This window comes from Vombatus ursinus, unplaced genomic scaffold (assembly GCF_900497805.2).
Source record: "Vombatus ursinus unplaced genomic scaffold, bare-nosed wombat genome assembly UNPS02014847.1, whole genome shotgun sequence".
Classification (NCBI taxonomy): Eukaryota; Metazoa; Chordata; class Mammalia; order Diprotodontia; family Vombatidae; genus Vombatus; species Vombatus ursinus.
Genome location: NW_020954625.1, coordinates 11,272,327 through 11,290,304, shown reverse-complemented (window position 1 = coordinate 11,290,304; position 17,978 = coordinate 11,272,327). Strand labels below are relative to the sequence as shown.

Genomic DNA, 17,978 nt, shown 5'->3' with positions numbered 1-17,978 from the left:
CTGAAGCCCACCCTCAGGGGCAGTCCAAGTCATGTGTGCTACAGCCAGCTAAGCCAACCTGCCTACCTAAATTCCTTTGAGCCAGCTGGGTGCCCTGAAGCGCCTGGGGGCACAGGAGTAACAAAACTCCACCCAACACCCTCTGAGACTCCTCAGGGGCAATGGCAGATAATAAGCCAAGTCTTAGGATTCACTCCAGAAAAGAAATACATTCACTTGTTCAATAAAAGTTTATTCAACCAACAAGCATTTATTAAGCACCTACTATGGGTGGCCTAGGTCCTATGCTAAGCACTAGGGATACAAAAACAAAAGTGAAACATTCCCAGCCCTCAGGAGGCTAACATTCTAAGAAGGGACCGTATAAATTTATGCATCACTCTCACACACACACACACACACACACACACACACACACACCCCAATTTAGTTTTTCAACAGAGGATGCTAGCAGCTAGGGGGATCAACTTAATTGTTTGATAAGCATTGTGATAGATACTGAGGTAGATAAAAAGCACAGTGCACAAGAAACTGACATTTTAGGAAGCGGATAAGACACAAATGCAAGTGTCATTTAACATTTTAATAATTTAACATTAATACATCACAGTTACATGTGTCACAGAATTGCAAAATTAAAGGCAAAGTTAAATCCAAAGCTGTGGGGACAGCAGAATCTTTAACAACCAGAGAAGATCAAAAAAGGCTTACTGAAAGACGTGGCCTCTGAGAAGGGCTTTAAAGAGGCACACAGGAATTAAGAGGAAAAAATACCTCAGGCATAGGGAATACAAGGCGCAAAGTAGATTATAAACACCTCAACGCATGTTCTGGGGTGCAAAGAGTGGGCCAGGCTGGTTAGAGGATCCTAAGGCGGTACCATAGAAAGAGTTCTAGATTTGGAGGCAGCAGTCAGATCCTGGATCTTCCACCTGTCTTGCCTTGCCCAAGCTGGGCCTCAAGTCAGGCCTCTTGGCCTCAGTTCCTTTATCTGTAAAACGAGGGGGTTGGAAGTAGATGATTTCTGAGTTCCTTATAGTTATCGGTCCATGACGCAGGAGCTACAGCTGGCACCAGAGAGCAGGGAGTTTAAATTTTGCTGAGAAAACAAAGAATAAATGAAGGTTTCTGAGTAAGAAACAACATAATCATTTACTATTACCTTAAATTATTATGTCTACTTCCATTATGAAGTTTTCACTGATCTCACTGCTTACTGATAATTTTCCCCTGGAAACTCAGGATTTTCATTTGTACATTGCAATTTCTATGGAATTATTAATTAATATTCATATAGCATAATTATTGCTAAGGAAGCCGGAAAGAGAAGAATAGAAGAATTGTAGAATCTCCAAGTTGCAAGGCCACAGAAATTACCAGCCTGCCCACGGGAGCTGAAAAGGAAAAAGAAGAAGCCATTAGAGCCCTGTGACAGCTGTGTTTCCTGGAGAAGCTCTAGCCCTGGGAGAGGGATAGCAGATAAGGAAGGCATCTCAAGAGCTAGTGGGTGGCTCCCTCCCTCGGTAACACATCGTCCACACCTAAGCTCACCCCCTCTTATTTAACAGGGTAATAACTTATTAGGCAACATCCCATGGAGACTTCCCACAGACTTTAGACAACATCTGGCTGAATTGTTCATACTAGCTGTGGGAAAGGAGAGAAGTAGGTTAAATGACAGTGGAATGAAGCAGAATGAGCATGAGTTGTGAAAACTTTCAACTTGAAAGGAGCTCAAGGCCAGTGCCTTCCCTCGGAGATTACTCTCCATCTACTCTTTCTTGTAGAAGGAGTACAGTTGTTTGCATGTTGTCTCCCCCATTAGAACATGAGCTCTCTGGGAGCTGGTATGGTATACCTGCTTTTCTTTGCCTCCCTAGCACTTAAAACAGTACCTGGGACACATTCAAATGTTAATAAATGCTTGTAGACTGGCCAACTTGACAATGGAATGTCACTGGGATTTGTGCTCCACGCTGCTTATCAATAGTTTTTTGAGGCAGCTAGATGGTTCAGTGGACAGAGCACTAGGACTGGAGTCTGGAAGACCTGAGTTCAAATCCAGCCTTAGACACTTACTTGTGTGACCCTGGGCAAATCACTTCATTTCTGTTTGCCTTAATCCACTGGAAGAGGAAATGGCAAACCAGTCCAGTAACTAATCCCCTGGATGGTATTGGTGTGCTTTGGTCCCCAGGGTAACAGAGTCAGACACCACTGAACAAGAAAAACAATCGTTTGGCTAAATACAAGTGGATGGCACGCTTACCAAATTTTCAGATGCACAGAATTGAGAGGAAGAGCTAATACACAGATGACAAAGCCAGTATTCAAAAAGGACCCTGATAGGCTTGAGCAGGAGTTCTTCCCCTTGTCTATGTCAGGGGCCTCCAGGGCAGTCAATCTGGTGAAGCCTCAGGACTCCTCAGAACCATCTTTTTAAATGCACAATATAAAATATATAGGATTACAAAGGAAAGCAATTATGTTGAAAGAGTTATCTATCTATATATAGCTGTATATGTGTATATGTGCATATACACACATACACATATATGTACATATATATATTTATTTCTAGTAACAAGTTCATGGACTTACTAGTTTAGTTACTAGTTCAAGTTAAGAATCCCTGGGCCAGAGCATTTGGCCATATGTGATAAAACATAATTTAAGAGGGATCACATGCACAAGGGGAATCAGGGAAGGGATGGCCATATAAGAGTTCATCTGGAAAAGATTTGGAGATTTCAGTAAAGTGAAAGCTAGACATGATTCAGCACTGTTATATGGCAGGAAAGAAAGCTAACATAATCTTAGGCTGCACTGAAAAACAGAGTGTCTAGGACAAGAGAAGTCTGCTACACTGCTAGCTACCTCTGGAGTATTGTGCTTATTGTATTCTGGATATCACATTTCCTGGAAGAACACTGATAAGATGGATAATATCCAGAAGAAGACAGCCAGGAGGGTGAAGAGCCTCAATTTCATGTCTTGTGAGGATTGGTTAGAGGAATTAGCATGCTTCACCATGCTTAGCTCTGATAAGATTAGAATGGGGAGCAGGGGGAACTATGATAGCTGTCTTCAAAGAGCCACCATGTTGGGGGAGGGGAGGAAGGAGGAGAGAATTAGACTGGAGGCCAGAAATAAGAGCAATGTATGGAAGCTGCAAAGAGACAGATCAAGTCTTAATGCTTAAGAGAAGAGGAAAAAACAAAACAAAACACCACCACCACTACACCTCCTAACAATTGCAGGCTATTCAAAAGTAGAAGGACTGTCTCAGGAAGGAGGTAGTAAGCCATCCCTTTTCTGGGAGCCTCAAGCCCAGGCTGGACGCCCATTTGTCAGGTGTCTTACAAGAGGAGGATTTTTTTTTTTTTTGCTCAGTTATGGGTTAGATTAGATGGCTACCAGGTCCCTCACAACTCCAAAAATCTGTAACTCTTTGGGTCATATTATTATTTGCAAAGTGCTGTGACAGCATCTTTGCAGAATACAAAGTAAAAGACATTGCTCATGCCTTCACAGGAGTCACTGTCTGGTTGGGGACATAAACAGTCAGTGCACAAAAAGTTAACAATAACACAAATAATTTGAATATAAGAATTAAATAAGAAAATACAAGGACCCCTCCCCCAATGATAGAAGGCACTACCTGATGTGCTTTGAGAAGATGTGGAGAATGCAAGGAGAAAAGTGAGCTGGGTCTAAAAAAAGGGAAAACTGCATGAGCAAATCAAGCGTGTACGAGGCGTGGTCGGAGAAACGGCATTAGCAGGGGCGTGAGCAGCCCAGACAGATGGTGTGTTGGCCACCCCTGCAGGGCGCTTGGGTGAAGGCCAGACAGAGCTCTGATGACCCTCCGTATCCAAGGCACACGTCCGACAGCAGACAGACTAGTGTCAACTGCACTTGGAGCTCGGGTTCACATCATCCTCTCTTCCCTGCACAGGCCTCTCATGTGTGGCCTGGACTCCTTCACAGGTATCTTGACATTGTGTGGAGACCAGGGAAATGGGCAGCTTGCCCATCTGTTACTCCTTGCTTTCCCCACCTCTTTTCTCCATCACCATACTGCTTCTGCACAAATCCTCACTGGCAGTATCGTGCTGCCTAGTCTTGACCAACATAAACTTTGCCATTTGCAACCATACAAGTCACATATATCCTACGGCAAAAAGGGTGCTGGATCTGGAGTCAGGAAGACCTGAGTTCTAATCCTGCCTGTCTATAAAAAAGGGATAATGACAGCACCTAGCTCACAGAGTTGTTGCGAGGCTCAAATGCTATAACTTACATAAAATGCTTTGCAAACCTTAAAGCCCACCTAAAATGCTAGCTGTTATTATTACTATTATTATCCGTTAACTCTGACTTTTCATTCATTTGCATCATCATCTTAATTTGCAAGGAGGCAGCCAGGTGGCACAGATGATAAGAGCGCTGGGCCTGGAATCAAAAAGACCTGAATTCAAATCCAGTCTCAGACACTAGCTATGTGACCCTGGGCAAGTCACTTAACCTCGTTTGCCTTAATCCACTGGAGATGAAAATGGCAAACCACTCCAGTAGCTTTGCCAAGAAAACCCCATGGACAGTACTGTCGTGCTGTGGTCCACTGAGTCACAAAGAGTGGACATGGCAGAACAATTATGTCCACATAGCAGCCAAAGTGATTCTTCTATCTCATCACTTCCCCCTTTCCCTTCAAGAAACTCCAATGGCTCCCTAATATCTCTAGTATCAAAGACAAATCCTTCTTACATTTAAAAATCTTTCCAGTCTTATTACAGACATCCCTCTGCCTCCCTGGACCCTTTGGTTCAGATAAATAGGCTATTTCTGCTTGATATCTTTTGCCTCTTTGTATTCCTCTGTGCTCAGCACAGTGCCTGGCACATAATGGGCCCTTAGTGTTTATTAAGTGACTGACATACAACACGCGGTCTTTCTCTCAGTGTTCCTTTGCACAGGTTGTCTCCAAGGGCTGGAATGCGCTATTTAACTTCTGCCTCTTCAAATCCCCTTGTTTCCATCAGGCCTTTCCTGGTCCTCCCCCCAGGCGCTAGTACCTCCTACCCCCAAATGATCTCTTCCTTATTTTGTATATGCTTAAAGAACATGAGCCCCTTTTAAAGCAGGCGCTACTTCATTTCTCTCTTTGTATTCCCCGTGCCTGGCACACAGTAGGCATTTAATCAATGTCTGTTAACTGACTGATGGTAAATTCCTTAACCATGAAGGATAAGACAAAATGACAACAACTCTCTGGCAGCATCACAGATGAATGAGGCCTTCCATGGGTATGTGGTTCATTTAGAGTAGTCACTACAAACACATACTGAGAAAACTGGCTTTAGAAAGATGGGATTTTATGCCAGAGAAGGGCTTGAGATCATAAAAGTAAGTACCATGTAGTTTTCCAAGGACAATACCACCTGATTTTCTTGTGCTATATATAATTTTCTGACCAGTTCATTGTTCATGGGTGGCCTCAGATACATGCGCTGATGATGCTGCCCAACTATGATCAAAGAACCCAACAGTCTCCAAAGACCCAGACTGCAGAGGAACCAAAAGGCAATGGGGACACAAATGTGAGGTATAGGAAAGCCATACTTGACTACCAACAATGACTTGGCATGCAAGAGATGGAGCCAAAGACATAAATAATCCAGGACACCCAGGTCACAAGAGAAGGTGGCACTGGCCAAGCAGCAAAAGGGAGGATAACCTATGAATGATCTGAATGCTCCACTGCACTTAAAAAATATCATTTTACTCTCCCAATGATCTTATGATACAAGAGCTTTCGTTATTCCCATTTTACACATGAGAAAACTGCAATTGAGAGAAGTTAAGAGAATCACTCAGCTAATCAAGTATCTGAGGCAGGATCTGAATTCAGGTTTTAATGACTTCAAGCCCTGAAAACCTGGAAAGGTCAGCAAAAGGTCCAAATCATAAAAGATAAAGTCCAAATGCTTCCAGTGCTCTAGGAGAGCCTGGGCACATGCTGGATGATGCAAACTTCCATGTGCTCTTTTCTCATGGCCCCTGGTAAACATGAGGACCCTGAGGCAGAGCCCTCAGCTGATCTGAATGGTCAGTACTGCTCTCCTCAAAGATTTCTAAAAGCTATTCTGCTCCACCTGTACCAACTGTCAGCAGTGCAAAGTTAAATGCTTATTAGAGTTGTTAAGTTCAAAATTGCTAAGCTACTGACATTATACTAGGAGCATGTATCAGAAGTTCAGACCCTACCTATAATTCCAACAACTTATCACTGAGGGAGAAGTAAGAATCTTTAATAAATGTTGTCACAATACCACTAATTTTTAAGATGTTTTTCCTATTTATTCTACCCTTCTCCAATCTACATTATTAAAAAAACATTTCCATAAAAGATTTCTGTATTTTATTACTTGTAGTATAATTTCTTTCCATACCAGACCTGCAATTTTACTTCCAAAGGAAGAAGTCAGCAACTGTCTGTATTTTGATATTAGACAAAGCCAGTCTGTATTAGAGACAGAACTCAAGCCCAGATCATTCTCTGACTCCAAGGCCTGCCATCTAGCCACACCACATGACCTCTAGATATTCACCTTAAATGAAAACAATTTAACACAAGAAAAATATGTATTTATCACACGTGCAAGGACAAATGTCGATAGTGGGTGTTTTTATGTGGCCCTTACATCAATGTACATAACTACCTGCAAACTACTTCAGTGTCCTTTCACTTGTTTATGCTTTGAAATCTTTTTATTTATGGAGATTTTTTATTCTATTCCAAGTGAAACTTGGCTTCTGATGGTGACCCCTACAACAAGAAAGAAAATCAGACAAATATCATGTGTTCTTTTGTAGGAATTGACAAAATGTCAAGATGCTGGGCTGATTTTCAGGAGGTCTGGGAAAGCAATGCAGCCCCAACGAGACAGACAGCCACCTAAACCATGAAGTCATTGTCAACCTACATAAATGATAGCCTCAAATACAGGGGCAAGAGAGGACGACAGAGAAAAGGTCTAGACGTTCTAACCTTCCCCTTCTTTGGTAGCAGCACCAACCACTATGACAGCAATCAATCCTTCTGTCCCAATTCCTCCCTCTGCTCATTTTTCCATCTTCAGAACTTTCTCCGTTTACTTGGACTTAGCTTAAAAGAGGGAAATGAGCTCTCATGGCTAGAATGACCAAGTTTTAGCCAAAAAATGGACTATGCAATCCTACTAGAAAGGCAGCCTGCGTCATGGGAAGAGAACCCTGATCTGAAAAGGGGCAGGAGTTTTGGGTTCAGCAGGTCCAATATTTTCACTGGGCTTTATAAAGTGGAATACAAGCTCAATCTGAGGCAGTGCAGCAGAGTAGTGCAAACAGGGAATGCCATGGTACCACAGTATCTGTCACATGGGGGGCATTCCAGACCCTGGGAACTTAACCTTCGCCAGAACAAAGTCAGATTAGGGCATCCCATCCTGGAGACTAGTTTTAGGAAAGTCACTGATACAGTATAGGGATCCAAAAAAGGTGGTCAGGCTGGGGAAAGATGTCAAGCTCATCACATATAAGCTCTGGTGAAGAAGTAGATGTGTTTAATCTGGAGAAGAGAAGACTTAAAGGTCAATTATAACTTCAAGAATTTGAGGGGATGTCAAGTCCAAGAAGGGTTTATTTTACTTGGTCCCAAAGAGCAGCACTAAGAGCAATGGGATGGAAGATGCAGAGGGGCAGATTTTGGTTTTAGGCAAAGAAACCACTTCCTAACAACTAAAAATGTCAACAAATGGGACAGATTGCCTTAGGAAAGGCAAAGAGTTTCCACTTACCAGAGGTCTTCAAAAGAAAGGCAGATGACCAAATGTGGGCAATATCATAGAAAAGATTCTCAGGTTACTATGGTCTGGACTAGAAGGCCTTTGAGGGCATTCCCAACTCAGATTCCTGGACTGAGTTATGTGACTAAGAACAAATCGCTGAACCTTACTATGGTGGCACTACTCATGTTATTACAAAAATGCTTTGTAAATCTTCAAACACTCCCAAAATTTTAGCTGTTATTAATATATGTATACAATCGTGCCTCTATAGAAGTGCCAACGTCAAGGAAACCTGTCTCTGTTAACTTCATTGAGAGGGAGGCACCTTCTCAGGGAAGAGGGGAAGGGAGATCCTGGTACATGAAAGGTCACAGTCAGTCAGGCAATCTTGCCTTTTCTCCACAGCTCCCACCTTAGCTCTGGTATTCCTCACTGTTTGCCCATTATTATGACAGCTTCCCAACTGGTCTCTCTCCCCACCCCAGTATATTCTATACGCTGCTGCCAAAATGGTATTTTCCTTCCACACACATCGGGGACAGGGACTGTCCTGTTCCCTCCTTTGTATTCCCAGTGCATAGCACAGTAGGCACTGGCACACAGTAGGTGTAACAGTGGCTCCAGAATCAAACATAAACTCATCCATTTGGCTTTTTAAGCCCCACAGAGCCTGGCCCCAACCTAATTTTCCAGCCTCAATGGCCATTACTCCTCCTGGCACTCTCTGTGATCTAGCCAAACTCACCGTCACAGCACTCTTATCTCCATAAGCCTTTGCACTGGCCATTCTGCAGGTCTCTAATGACCTCCCTCCTTATTCCAGCTTCACAGATGTCCTCTCTTCATTTGACTGGTAGAGGGCACCATAGTGCTCAGAGCACCAGGCCTGGAGTCAGGAAGACTCAACTTCCTGAGTTCAAATCTGGCCTGGTACTCTTACTAGCTCTACGAGCCTGAGCAAGTCACTCAGTCCTGTTTGCCTCAGTTTCTTCATCTGGAAAATGTGCTGGAGAAGGAAATGGCAAACCACTCCGGCATCTTTGCCAAAAACCCCAAGTGGGGACATGAAGTGTCGGACCCGACTGAAACAACTGAACTTCATTTAACATGAAGCATAAGCACAATCTCATGTATGATGTCATTCTTGATCCCCCTAGTGCTAGTGCTCACCCTCCTAAGCCACCTTGTATTTAACTACTTTGTATATATGTGTAATTCATTCACTTTCTATTTATGTGGCATATATTTTCTGCATACTTATTTCCTTCCCTTAGAATGTAAACTCCTAGAGGAATGGGGATTGATTGTTTTAGCTTCTTTTTTGTAACAGCACAATGCCTGGGACACAGCAAGCTCTTAATGTTTGCTGACTGAATGACTGAACAGTATAGTTCAGTTTGTTGAGAATAAAAATACATCAAGGGAAGTCATATGAACTAAGGCTGGAAATGTCAGCTGGAGGGCCATAAACACCAGGCTAAAGAACTGATGATTTACTTAGTAGGCAATAGGGAACAAATACAGGTTTTCAAAAAGGAAGGGAATTCAATCAGACCTGCACATTAAGGAGATTCCTTTACCAGTCATGTGATGGAGAACTCAGAATTGCTGAAGTATTTATACAATATTTAATAGGGGAGGGAGGGGCAGACAGGTAGGGCTTATTGGAGGGAAATAGAGCCTAAGAGGAAAAGAAATCCAGCCCCAGCTAAAGTCTAACAGTAGGTTTAGAAAACTATGAAAATGGAAGCTACGATTTATCACATTTTAAATGAAAGCAGTCTAATTTAGTAACAGATCGAGGCATGGGGAACAGAGGAGAGTGAGCAGGTCAAGATGACCATGGGATCTGCCCTTTGGTTAAATGAGCATCCTCTCCAACCAAAAGCACAGTGAAATAGCTAAGGTTTATGATGATGTCTTGGTCAGCACCAAAAAAGGATCAATTATTTCCAGGAAACTGGGAGACAGTTGTTCTCCATCAGTGTTGACAAACTGATCATCCTTATCCCAAGCATACTGACTTAGAAAATCACATAGTAATATTCTCTATTTTCTATTGTATCTTTACTTTGTTAAATATTTCCCAATCACAGTTTAACGTGGTTGAAGCAGCTATATTTGAAATCTCTGCTTTAGAGGAAAGAACAATATACTTAAAGTCAGAAAACCTGGGCTTGCTTCCCCACTCCTGCCACTTAGTAATTTGTCCTCAGTTTTCAAATCTGTAAAAATAGAGATTAAAGATACCAGCCCAAACTGGTTCATGGTAACTAGGAAAGAACCAAATGGTTCCTATGCCAATGGGCCAAATAAGGAAATGCATAAAATGCTGTGTAAAACTTAAAAAACAATGCAAAAGTGTTTATTATTAAACTACAAGCTATCCAAATGCAAGGCACTATCTATCTTCAAGGCCTCCACCTTCAGCCTTACTCTAGCTCACCCTCTAAGATCCTAGAGTCCAAGATGCAGCAGACAGATAATGCAGCCATTTGTTCCAGTACAGAAGTCGGATCACCTTGTGTGGTTTGTCCTTTGCTCTTGAAGAGGACCATGACATCAGGGAGGTGATGCCATAACATGCAAGTGAATTGGATTTAAGTGAGGAGGGCTGTGCAAAGTCCCAGTCTCACTCTCTCCTCTGGAGCCACCCGGTTCTAGTGGCCAGATACAGATCAGGACGACTGGAGGTGGCCCAGGATGCAGTGGGACACCTAGGCCTTTTTAAGCTGAGGTCTTTCCAAGTTTTCACTTTGACTGAGGCAACGTCCATTCAGTGATTAGGGCTGTTTAAGAAGTAAGCCAAAGGGTGACCCTTTTAATTTAAAAAAAAAAAAATTAAACTAGGAGGGGAAGATCCTAGAAGTAAAGGAAACTTAGCCAGGCCAGTCCTCTGAGGACAATCACACACTAGGTCCTGGGCTTGCCCTGACATCTACTCCAGCAGGGTCACTTCAAAGCCACAATGAGTAGAGCTGGAGGAGAGCTGTTGTACATTGAAGCTTAAAAACATTACTAATAACTACTGGCACGTATATAATTCTAGAGTAGGAACTGAGGTTATGAAAGGTTGTCTCTTCTCAGGTAGCAAGTTAAGTATTTTAGGTAGGATGTGATCCCATCCACCATTTTTCACACTACAACATCCCTATTTTTTTTTAAGTTTAGGAGGTTAAATATGAAATATCTCCCTTCCCAAAGGGGGAAAAATTAAGTAAAAATAAAGCTAGTTTAGTTGTCAATCATTACTACTGGCAATGTGCGATTTTTGTATTAAACCACCAAATACTTTACAAATATTCCACAGGATCTAAACCTGAGGGAAGAGAAGGGCAGTTAAATCAGGCCAGGTTTCCTCTTCTTCGGTCTCAGTCAAGAGAACACTAGCTTTGGAGTCCGATTCTGGCCCTGGTCTTTAGAATCTGCGCCTTCCTTATCTTGCGGCCTCGGGTTCCCTCGGGTTCCCTCGTCTCAGACGGGGCAGTGGTAGCACTCAGCTCAGCAGGTGTGTTATTGGGCACCAGGGGCGGCACCGGGCGGGGCACCAGGGGCGGCACCCGGCAGCCAAGGCTTCACCAGACAGGCTGAACCTAGGACTTGGGAACTTTTAATGACTGGTGATCGGGGGTGGCAGCCTTTGTCATCCCGCGCGTTTTAAACACTTCTGAGAAAAGTTCCACAGCTTTCACCAGAGCGAAATCCGTCCGTGACAGCAAGCGGCCGCGGCCCCCGGCTCCCGCCCGGTCCGTGGGGGCGTCGGCCGCGACCTCGGCTGCCCGGCCGGGCCCCACGTCCACGCGCGTGCAGGCTCCCCTCTGTAACGAGGAGCGGCCCGAGAAGGGGGCGGCTCTCACCCGCGTGCACAACCCCTCCCCCGGCCCGGCGGCCGGCCCCGAGGCTGCCGCCGAGGGAGGAAGCAGCGGGGCTAACGGTCGGGGGGGTAGGGGCGGCGAGGAACGCTCCCCGACCCTCCGCTCCCCCGGCAGCCAGGCTTCCCGGGCCGCGCGCCGCGCGTGCCCGGGCGCGGGGACCCGCCGCCAACGGCCTCGGCGGCCCCGGAGCCGGCGGCAGCCAATCAGCGCCGCGCGGAGGCGGGGCTCGCCGGGCGGGAGGGCGGGGGCCCGGAGGAGCGACGGGGAGGGGGGGAGGAAAAGAGAGAGGGAGGGGGTGCCTCCTCCTCCTCGGGCTCGCGGAGAAAGAAACTTGGGACAGCCGAGCAGAGGAGAGCAGCGGTGCCGAGGCGAGCCGGGCCGGGCCTCCGAGCGCCGCCGCCCCCACCCCACGCCGGGGGCCAAGATGGTGTCCTGGATGATCTCCCGAGCCGTGGTGTGAGTTCGGGGCCCGCGGCGGGGTCGGAGGGGAGTGCTTACCTGAGGCCTCGCGCCGGCCGTGCCTCCGTCCGGCCGGCCGTCGTGCGGCCCGTGGCGTCCCGTCGAGCCCTGTCGCGGTCGCGTCGTGTCCCGCGGGGCGGCGGGGCCGGGCGCGCGGTCCTCTCGGCAGCCGGGCACCGCCCTGCGGGGCCGGGGCTGCGGCGGCGGCGGAGGAGGAGTGGAAGAAGTAGGAGAGGGAGGAGCAGGAGTTGGAGGAGAGGGAGGAGCAGGAGTTGGAGCGGCGGCTTCGGCGGCCGCGTGGCTCCCACCACAATCTGCGCAGACGCGGCAGCGAGGGGGCGTGCGGGGGGAGGGGCTGGCGGGAGCGAGCGCCTGGGCCCTGCGGGGGGGGGGGGGGCGGAGGGATGCCGGGTCACGTGGCCTCCGGGGGCGGGGCCGAGCGCGCCCGGTGTCCCGCCTCGCGCTCGGACGGGGACTCTGAAGCCGTGCGCCCACCGGGTGTTTATTAGACGCCCACTGTGTACCAGGAGCGTCGCGATCTGCCAGCCCCCGGCTGTACTGTGCACACCTTGTCCGAGCTCCTACTGTGTGCGGGGCCCGCCGAAGCCCGCGCCGCCGTTCGGGTTCCCCCCCCTCCCCTCCCATGCGCCCCGCCCCCCACACAGACGGGCGGGGGGGAGGGGTGAGCCCTCGGGACTTTAGGTGGGGAAGCCAGGAAGAGGAGGGCGGCGAGGGCGTACCAGGCGCGGGGGCCGGCCCAAGCGACGTCCAGCTCCGGGGCAGGAAGAGTCAGAAGGGGAGGGCCGTCCAGGCCAGACGGGGTCAGGGCTAGAGGCGCGGGAAAAGAAGGCAGCTGCCGAGCGAGGGCTGTGTGCCAGGCAGCAGGCCGAGGGAACGAGGCAGCCGCATCTGGGTCCGGGAAGGCAGGGTCAGCGGGCCGGAGGAGAGGCCTGAGAATGCAAAAAAGGGGAACAGTGTCCAGCCGGGCTGCAAAGATAAGGCAGTGATCGAGGTGGCATTTGTAGTGACTTTGCACTTGATCCAGGTACTTGGGGGGAAACTATCTTAGACCCGATTGAATTCATTCTGTTTTCTTAAAGAGAACATGATAAAGTTTGCCATCAGTAAATGAAGTTCTGCCTTTTTAAGTCATAGATTAAGTTCCCATTGACACCTGCAGAAATCAGGGTCACAGACTGAGACTTAGCTCTAAAATGGTAGTAAGTTGTCAAAAGGTCCTTTTGTAGATTTGGAAGAGACTTGGAGGCCGCCTAGGCCAAGCCTTTTCATTTTACAGATAAGGAAGCTCCAGCTCCTGGAGATAGGACTGGCTCAGGGGCATGTGGGCAGCATCCTCCGAGATGGTATTAGAAGCCAGGCTCTTTGGCTCCAGAGCCAGGTTTTTTTTGTCTTTGTTTTTCACTCTCCTAGGTCACATCCTAATAATAATAACAGAAACCGCTTCTTCAAGCTGTTTCTGTGGACATTTGTAGATTTCTGTGTTGGTTCTATGAGAAGTACCCCCCCTTCATGCAATAAATTGTTTCTGCAAGTCTCATGTACATCTGGTGACCATCCTGTTTGAGATAGTCTTTGTTTTAACTCTAAGACCTTTTGATACGTTTTTAGAGGATGCTTAGAAAACTGAAGCGGTTATTAAAATATTTATTAGCATTTACTATGTGATAGACATTGTGCTAAGCACTGGGGATGAAAAGAAGGATAAAACCCAGGCCCCGATTAAAAGGATCTGACAGTTTAGAGGAAGAGACATGAGCAAACAACTCTACAAACAAACTACAGGCTGGATGAACTGGAAATAATCAATAGAGGGAAGTCCCTGGAAATAAAGGGGACTGGGAAAGGCTTCTAACAGAAGACAGGACTTTAGCCATGATCATACTTGCACTTTAGGAAAATCATTTTGGCTGCTGTCTAAGTGATGGATCAACAAAACGCTTGAGGCAGAGAGAACAGTTAGAAAACTGTAGCAACAAATCTGACCAGAGGTAATGAGGGAGGGTAATAGCCTTAGGTATTCTCACGGGAAGTGTTCTTTGCTTATGTCCCCCCTCCCCTCATTGTATATTTGCCTTGGAACCAAAGTCTAGGACTTAAAATGTGTCCAATTAAGTTTCTTCCTATGTGATTATTATAGGCAAGACTTTCAGGGGCTTGAGGTCTTTTTGACACCCCCCCCCCATTATCCAGTAAGTCTTCTCTCTTTTACACTTTTGTGTCATCCAGAATTTGATATGTGTTCCACTGGGGACTTTATTTGTTGTCAGTGATTTAGTTATTGACCAGAACTTGGAAGACAACAGCCAGCCTACAATCTTCAATAGTGGCCTCTCTTCAAGTAGACACAGGTCCCATGACCATAGACTGTTTCTGAGAATTCAGCCATTCTGCATCCAACCAGCTACAGTATTATGTAGTCCACATCTCCACATCTTGTAATAAATAGTCCACAGGCTTATTTTCTTCTACCTAAAATCATTTAGTTATCAGAACTGCATTTCTGAAGTGACAGTTGAAAACTTTGCCTCAAAACCTGAAAGTCAAGAAGTGTGGAGTTCACTAGAGAAGAGGTTTGGGTCCTCTTGACATTTTTTTCTGCATCTTTGTTCTCTCTCTAGATTATAAATTGAATCTGGGGACAGGACCAAGAGGATTGGGGGGGGGGGGGTCGGAGCTCTGACACCAGGAAGGAAAAAATAAAAACACATGTCAGATGTCTTGGTGAAAGCCAGGTAAAAAATGTGGGTGACATTTCCCTGATCTGCTCTTCTAAGAACCCTGTCAGTAAAGGAAATAAGGTTAGTTTGGCATGATGAGTGCTCAGTGAAGCCGTGCCATCTCAGTGTTCACGGCTTCCCCTTCCAAATATTCACAGACTGTTCTGTGAATTCTACAATTCTGACAGGAATCAACATTAAACTCACCCATCCCTAGTATTAAAGGAACTATCTTCTTCCCTCTTTTGCGTGTAAATTAAGCACTTAATTAAGCACGGAAACAGATGCTTGACTTAGATATAAAATGTCACATAAACAAATTAGAGGACCAAGGAATTAATTTACTTTCAGAACTATGGATAATTGAACAATTCACAAAGTGTGATAGGACCAGTATTTTTTACTGATCTCTCTCTTGAACTCCCACTTTCCCCCCACCCCCCCAAAAAAATAGGGAATTTGCTCTTCTGTCAAAAGTAACAAAGCTGTCCTTGGGACCTAATTGGCCCTTCTTTTGAGCCAGCTTCCTGGTCACTTTAGAGCCTAAAAAGTCTCACATGGAATCAGTGTGGAATTTCTAACTTGGTGAATGTCCAAAGACTGTGGAGTTATCACACCCTCTCTGGCCTACTAGACATGTTTCCATATGGAAACAGCTAGTCTAGGTCTATAGAAGGCAAGTACCTATATCCTTGTTGCGTATCTTTGCTCTGTTAGGGCAAAATAAATCTTCTTTTGTTAACTACTCTGTAACTTACAAGTGCCTTCTTTTATCTCAAAATTGAACCTGAATCAACAGGGTTCTGACATCAGACCCATTCCTACCAAACACAAGGAATACAGAAAATCACAGAAGATAAAATGAACAGTTGTAATCACATTGAATTTTTTAAAGCATTTGCATTTTTGAAAAATCACTCAAAATTAGAGGAGAAATTGCTGGGGGAGAAATCTTTGCAGCAAGTTTCCTTGCTAAATATCTGATTTCTAAGTTACACAAGGATATGAATATATTTTATAAGAAGAAGAGCCATTTTTTAATTCACAAATAGGCCAAGGATATAAAAAGGCAGCTTTCTTAAGAAATCCAGGTTCTCAATAGCCATATCTCACACACACACACACACACGCAAATTAAGTCTCAGTCGTTGGAATGACCAACCCTGACCACAGAAACCAAATTATTAAACCTATGACAGCCTTATCCTACACAGTCAGATATTGGTTAGATATTGCAGTCTAACAATTCTTCCTTGTTACAGAATGGAGAGTCAGAGGGAAATAAACATGGTATAACGACAGAACAAAACAAAACACCAACCATCCCCCAAGATCAGTATCTCTAAGACAAAATATGTTTTTCCCAGTCCTCGTTGAACTTAATAGTGCCCCTTTGCAAAAACTCTTTATTCCTGTATCTTAAGCTGGAATCCTAAAAGCCAAATCCCCTTCTCAGACACCAGTTTCCTGTCCAGGACTCCATAATCCCGAGAAATGAATGAAGGTAGCATTCAGGGGACTTCTGTGTCACCTTGTAGACAATTTGACATAACAGGTTAATATTTCACTTTCTTGAAAATTTCCACAAGTTCTAAGCCCATCTGCAGCCAGAAAATGTCTAACTCACTAGCCTATTCTGGCTCTAATTGTACTTAGGTGACAGATAGAATAAAAAAGAATGTTTATTGTGCTGGAATTTTTTAGCTACTTAAGTTTATGTAGGACCTAGGGTTTTTTCTTCCATTCCAAAACCAAGGCCAAGGTGTCCAGTGGTAGCAATTGCATAAAAGCCTTTGTCCTCTAAACTTAAAAAGGAACATGTAAGTATCTGGCACTATAAGAGTAATCTAATGTGCTATTTCTAATGAGTTTCCATTTCTTTCAGAGCAGTATGTTTGATCCATGATCAGATGGATTCATGATCTGTTCAGAAAGATGTTTGAGCCATAGAGGGGTCTTATAAGTCCTCATGGACATGGAGAAAGTAATTGAAGAGAGTGTAAGCTCCCTGAGAATAGTGACTCTTTCTTTTGACTTTTGTACCCAGATGCCTAGCACATAATAGGAGCTTAATGAATGCCTATCAAATGCGTGAAGCAGGCCTTGAAGCATGGGTAGAATGTGTAATTCTGATGTTATCTTAATAAGCTGACTTTTAACACACTTGTGTGTGGACACACACACACACACACACACACACACACCCCAAGGAAGAGAGTAAGTGTGGCTTGTACCTAAGGTGACATATTCCATTTTCAAGTCTACAGACAGACTGACTTAATCTCTCCAGTCTCAGCAGGATGGCAGTTGGCTCTGGCAAGAGGAAGGAACCTAGAGTATTTTATTACCACATTGTTCCTTTTTTAAAAGTATGGCCTGTTGGCAATGATATGAAGCTACCTTGGGAAAGAAGGGGAAAGAACAGGCCCACAAAGCCCTGGTGTTTCCATGTTGTAGTCCTGATATGGACAAGCTGCCAGTGGGCCCACTAAGAGGCCCTGGAGGGCACGTAAACAAAAGGCCGCAGGCCCCCACCCATCTCCTTCAGAGCTTGGAGATTGTCAGGGGACTGGAGGAGATGGTGTCTGAGGAACCCCTAAATAGTCCTGGGGCCCTTCTCTAGTGCCATGAAAGTCATTGATAGAAAAGCATTTTTCACGAACCCCTTTCAAGGCAGGCATGGTGCTTGGCACAGAGACACAAATAGAGTGAATAGGAAAAATCACTTCCCTCCAAATGCTTACATCTTATTGGAGGAGAGAGCACATATAAATCCCTTTTTCCCTTTCCCTCACCAAATGTAAATCACTTGCAGAAAGGGTTTGGTGGGTCTGTGGGACTCACAGACATATTAAATGTCTGTGGGACATTTAATTTACCCTCCACAACTCATAATTTCCATTAACATAATCATTAATTGAGATCTTTAGATTAGAGTATGTGTTATGCCAAAAGAGATGATTTATGCTTTTGAGGAGATTGCAGATATTTGGATAAGGGAAGAGATTAATGCTTAGTAGACGTGATGACTGTTTTCCAGCATTTTAATGACTTCCATGCAGAAGGGGAGATAG

The 17,978-nt window shown here is 45.3% G+C and overlaps 1 protein-coding gene and 1 long non-coding RNA gene across 3 annotated transcripts in view; one reads left to right on the top strand and one right to left on the bottom strand.

Moving 5' to 3' along the window:
- Window positions 1-564: 564 nt before the first annotated feature.
- LOC114026876 lies at window positions 565-12,288 on the bottom strand. The gene is made up of 2 exons (XR_003567174.1): window positions 12,206-12,288; window positions 565-1,099 (listed from the first exon to the last, which is right to left on the bottom strand). It is a non-coding gene; the product is annotated as an uncharacterized LOC114026876 (long non-coding RNA).
- The window catches only part of REEP3 (receptor accessory protein 3), a 98,368-nt gene continuing 92,379 nt past the window's right edge, over window positions 11,990-17,978 (top strand). For both annotated transcript variants that reach the window (XM_027840626.1, XM_027840625.1), the window contains exon 1: window positions 11,990-12,163. In XM_027840626.1, the coding sequence (XP_027696427.1) occupies window positions 12,132-12,163 (32 nt within the window). In that variant the 5' untranslated portion in view covers window positions 11,990-12,131. The remainder of the gene's footprint in view (window positions 12,164-17,978) is intronic.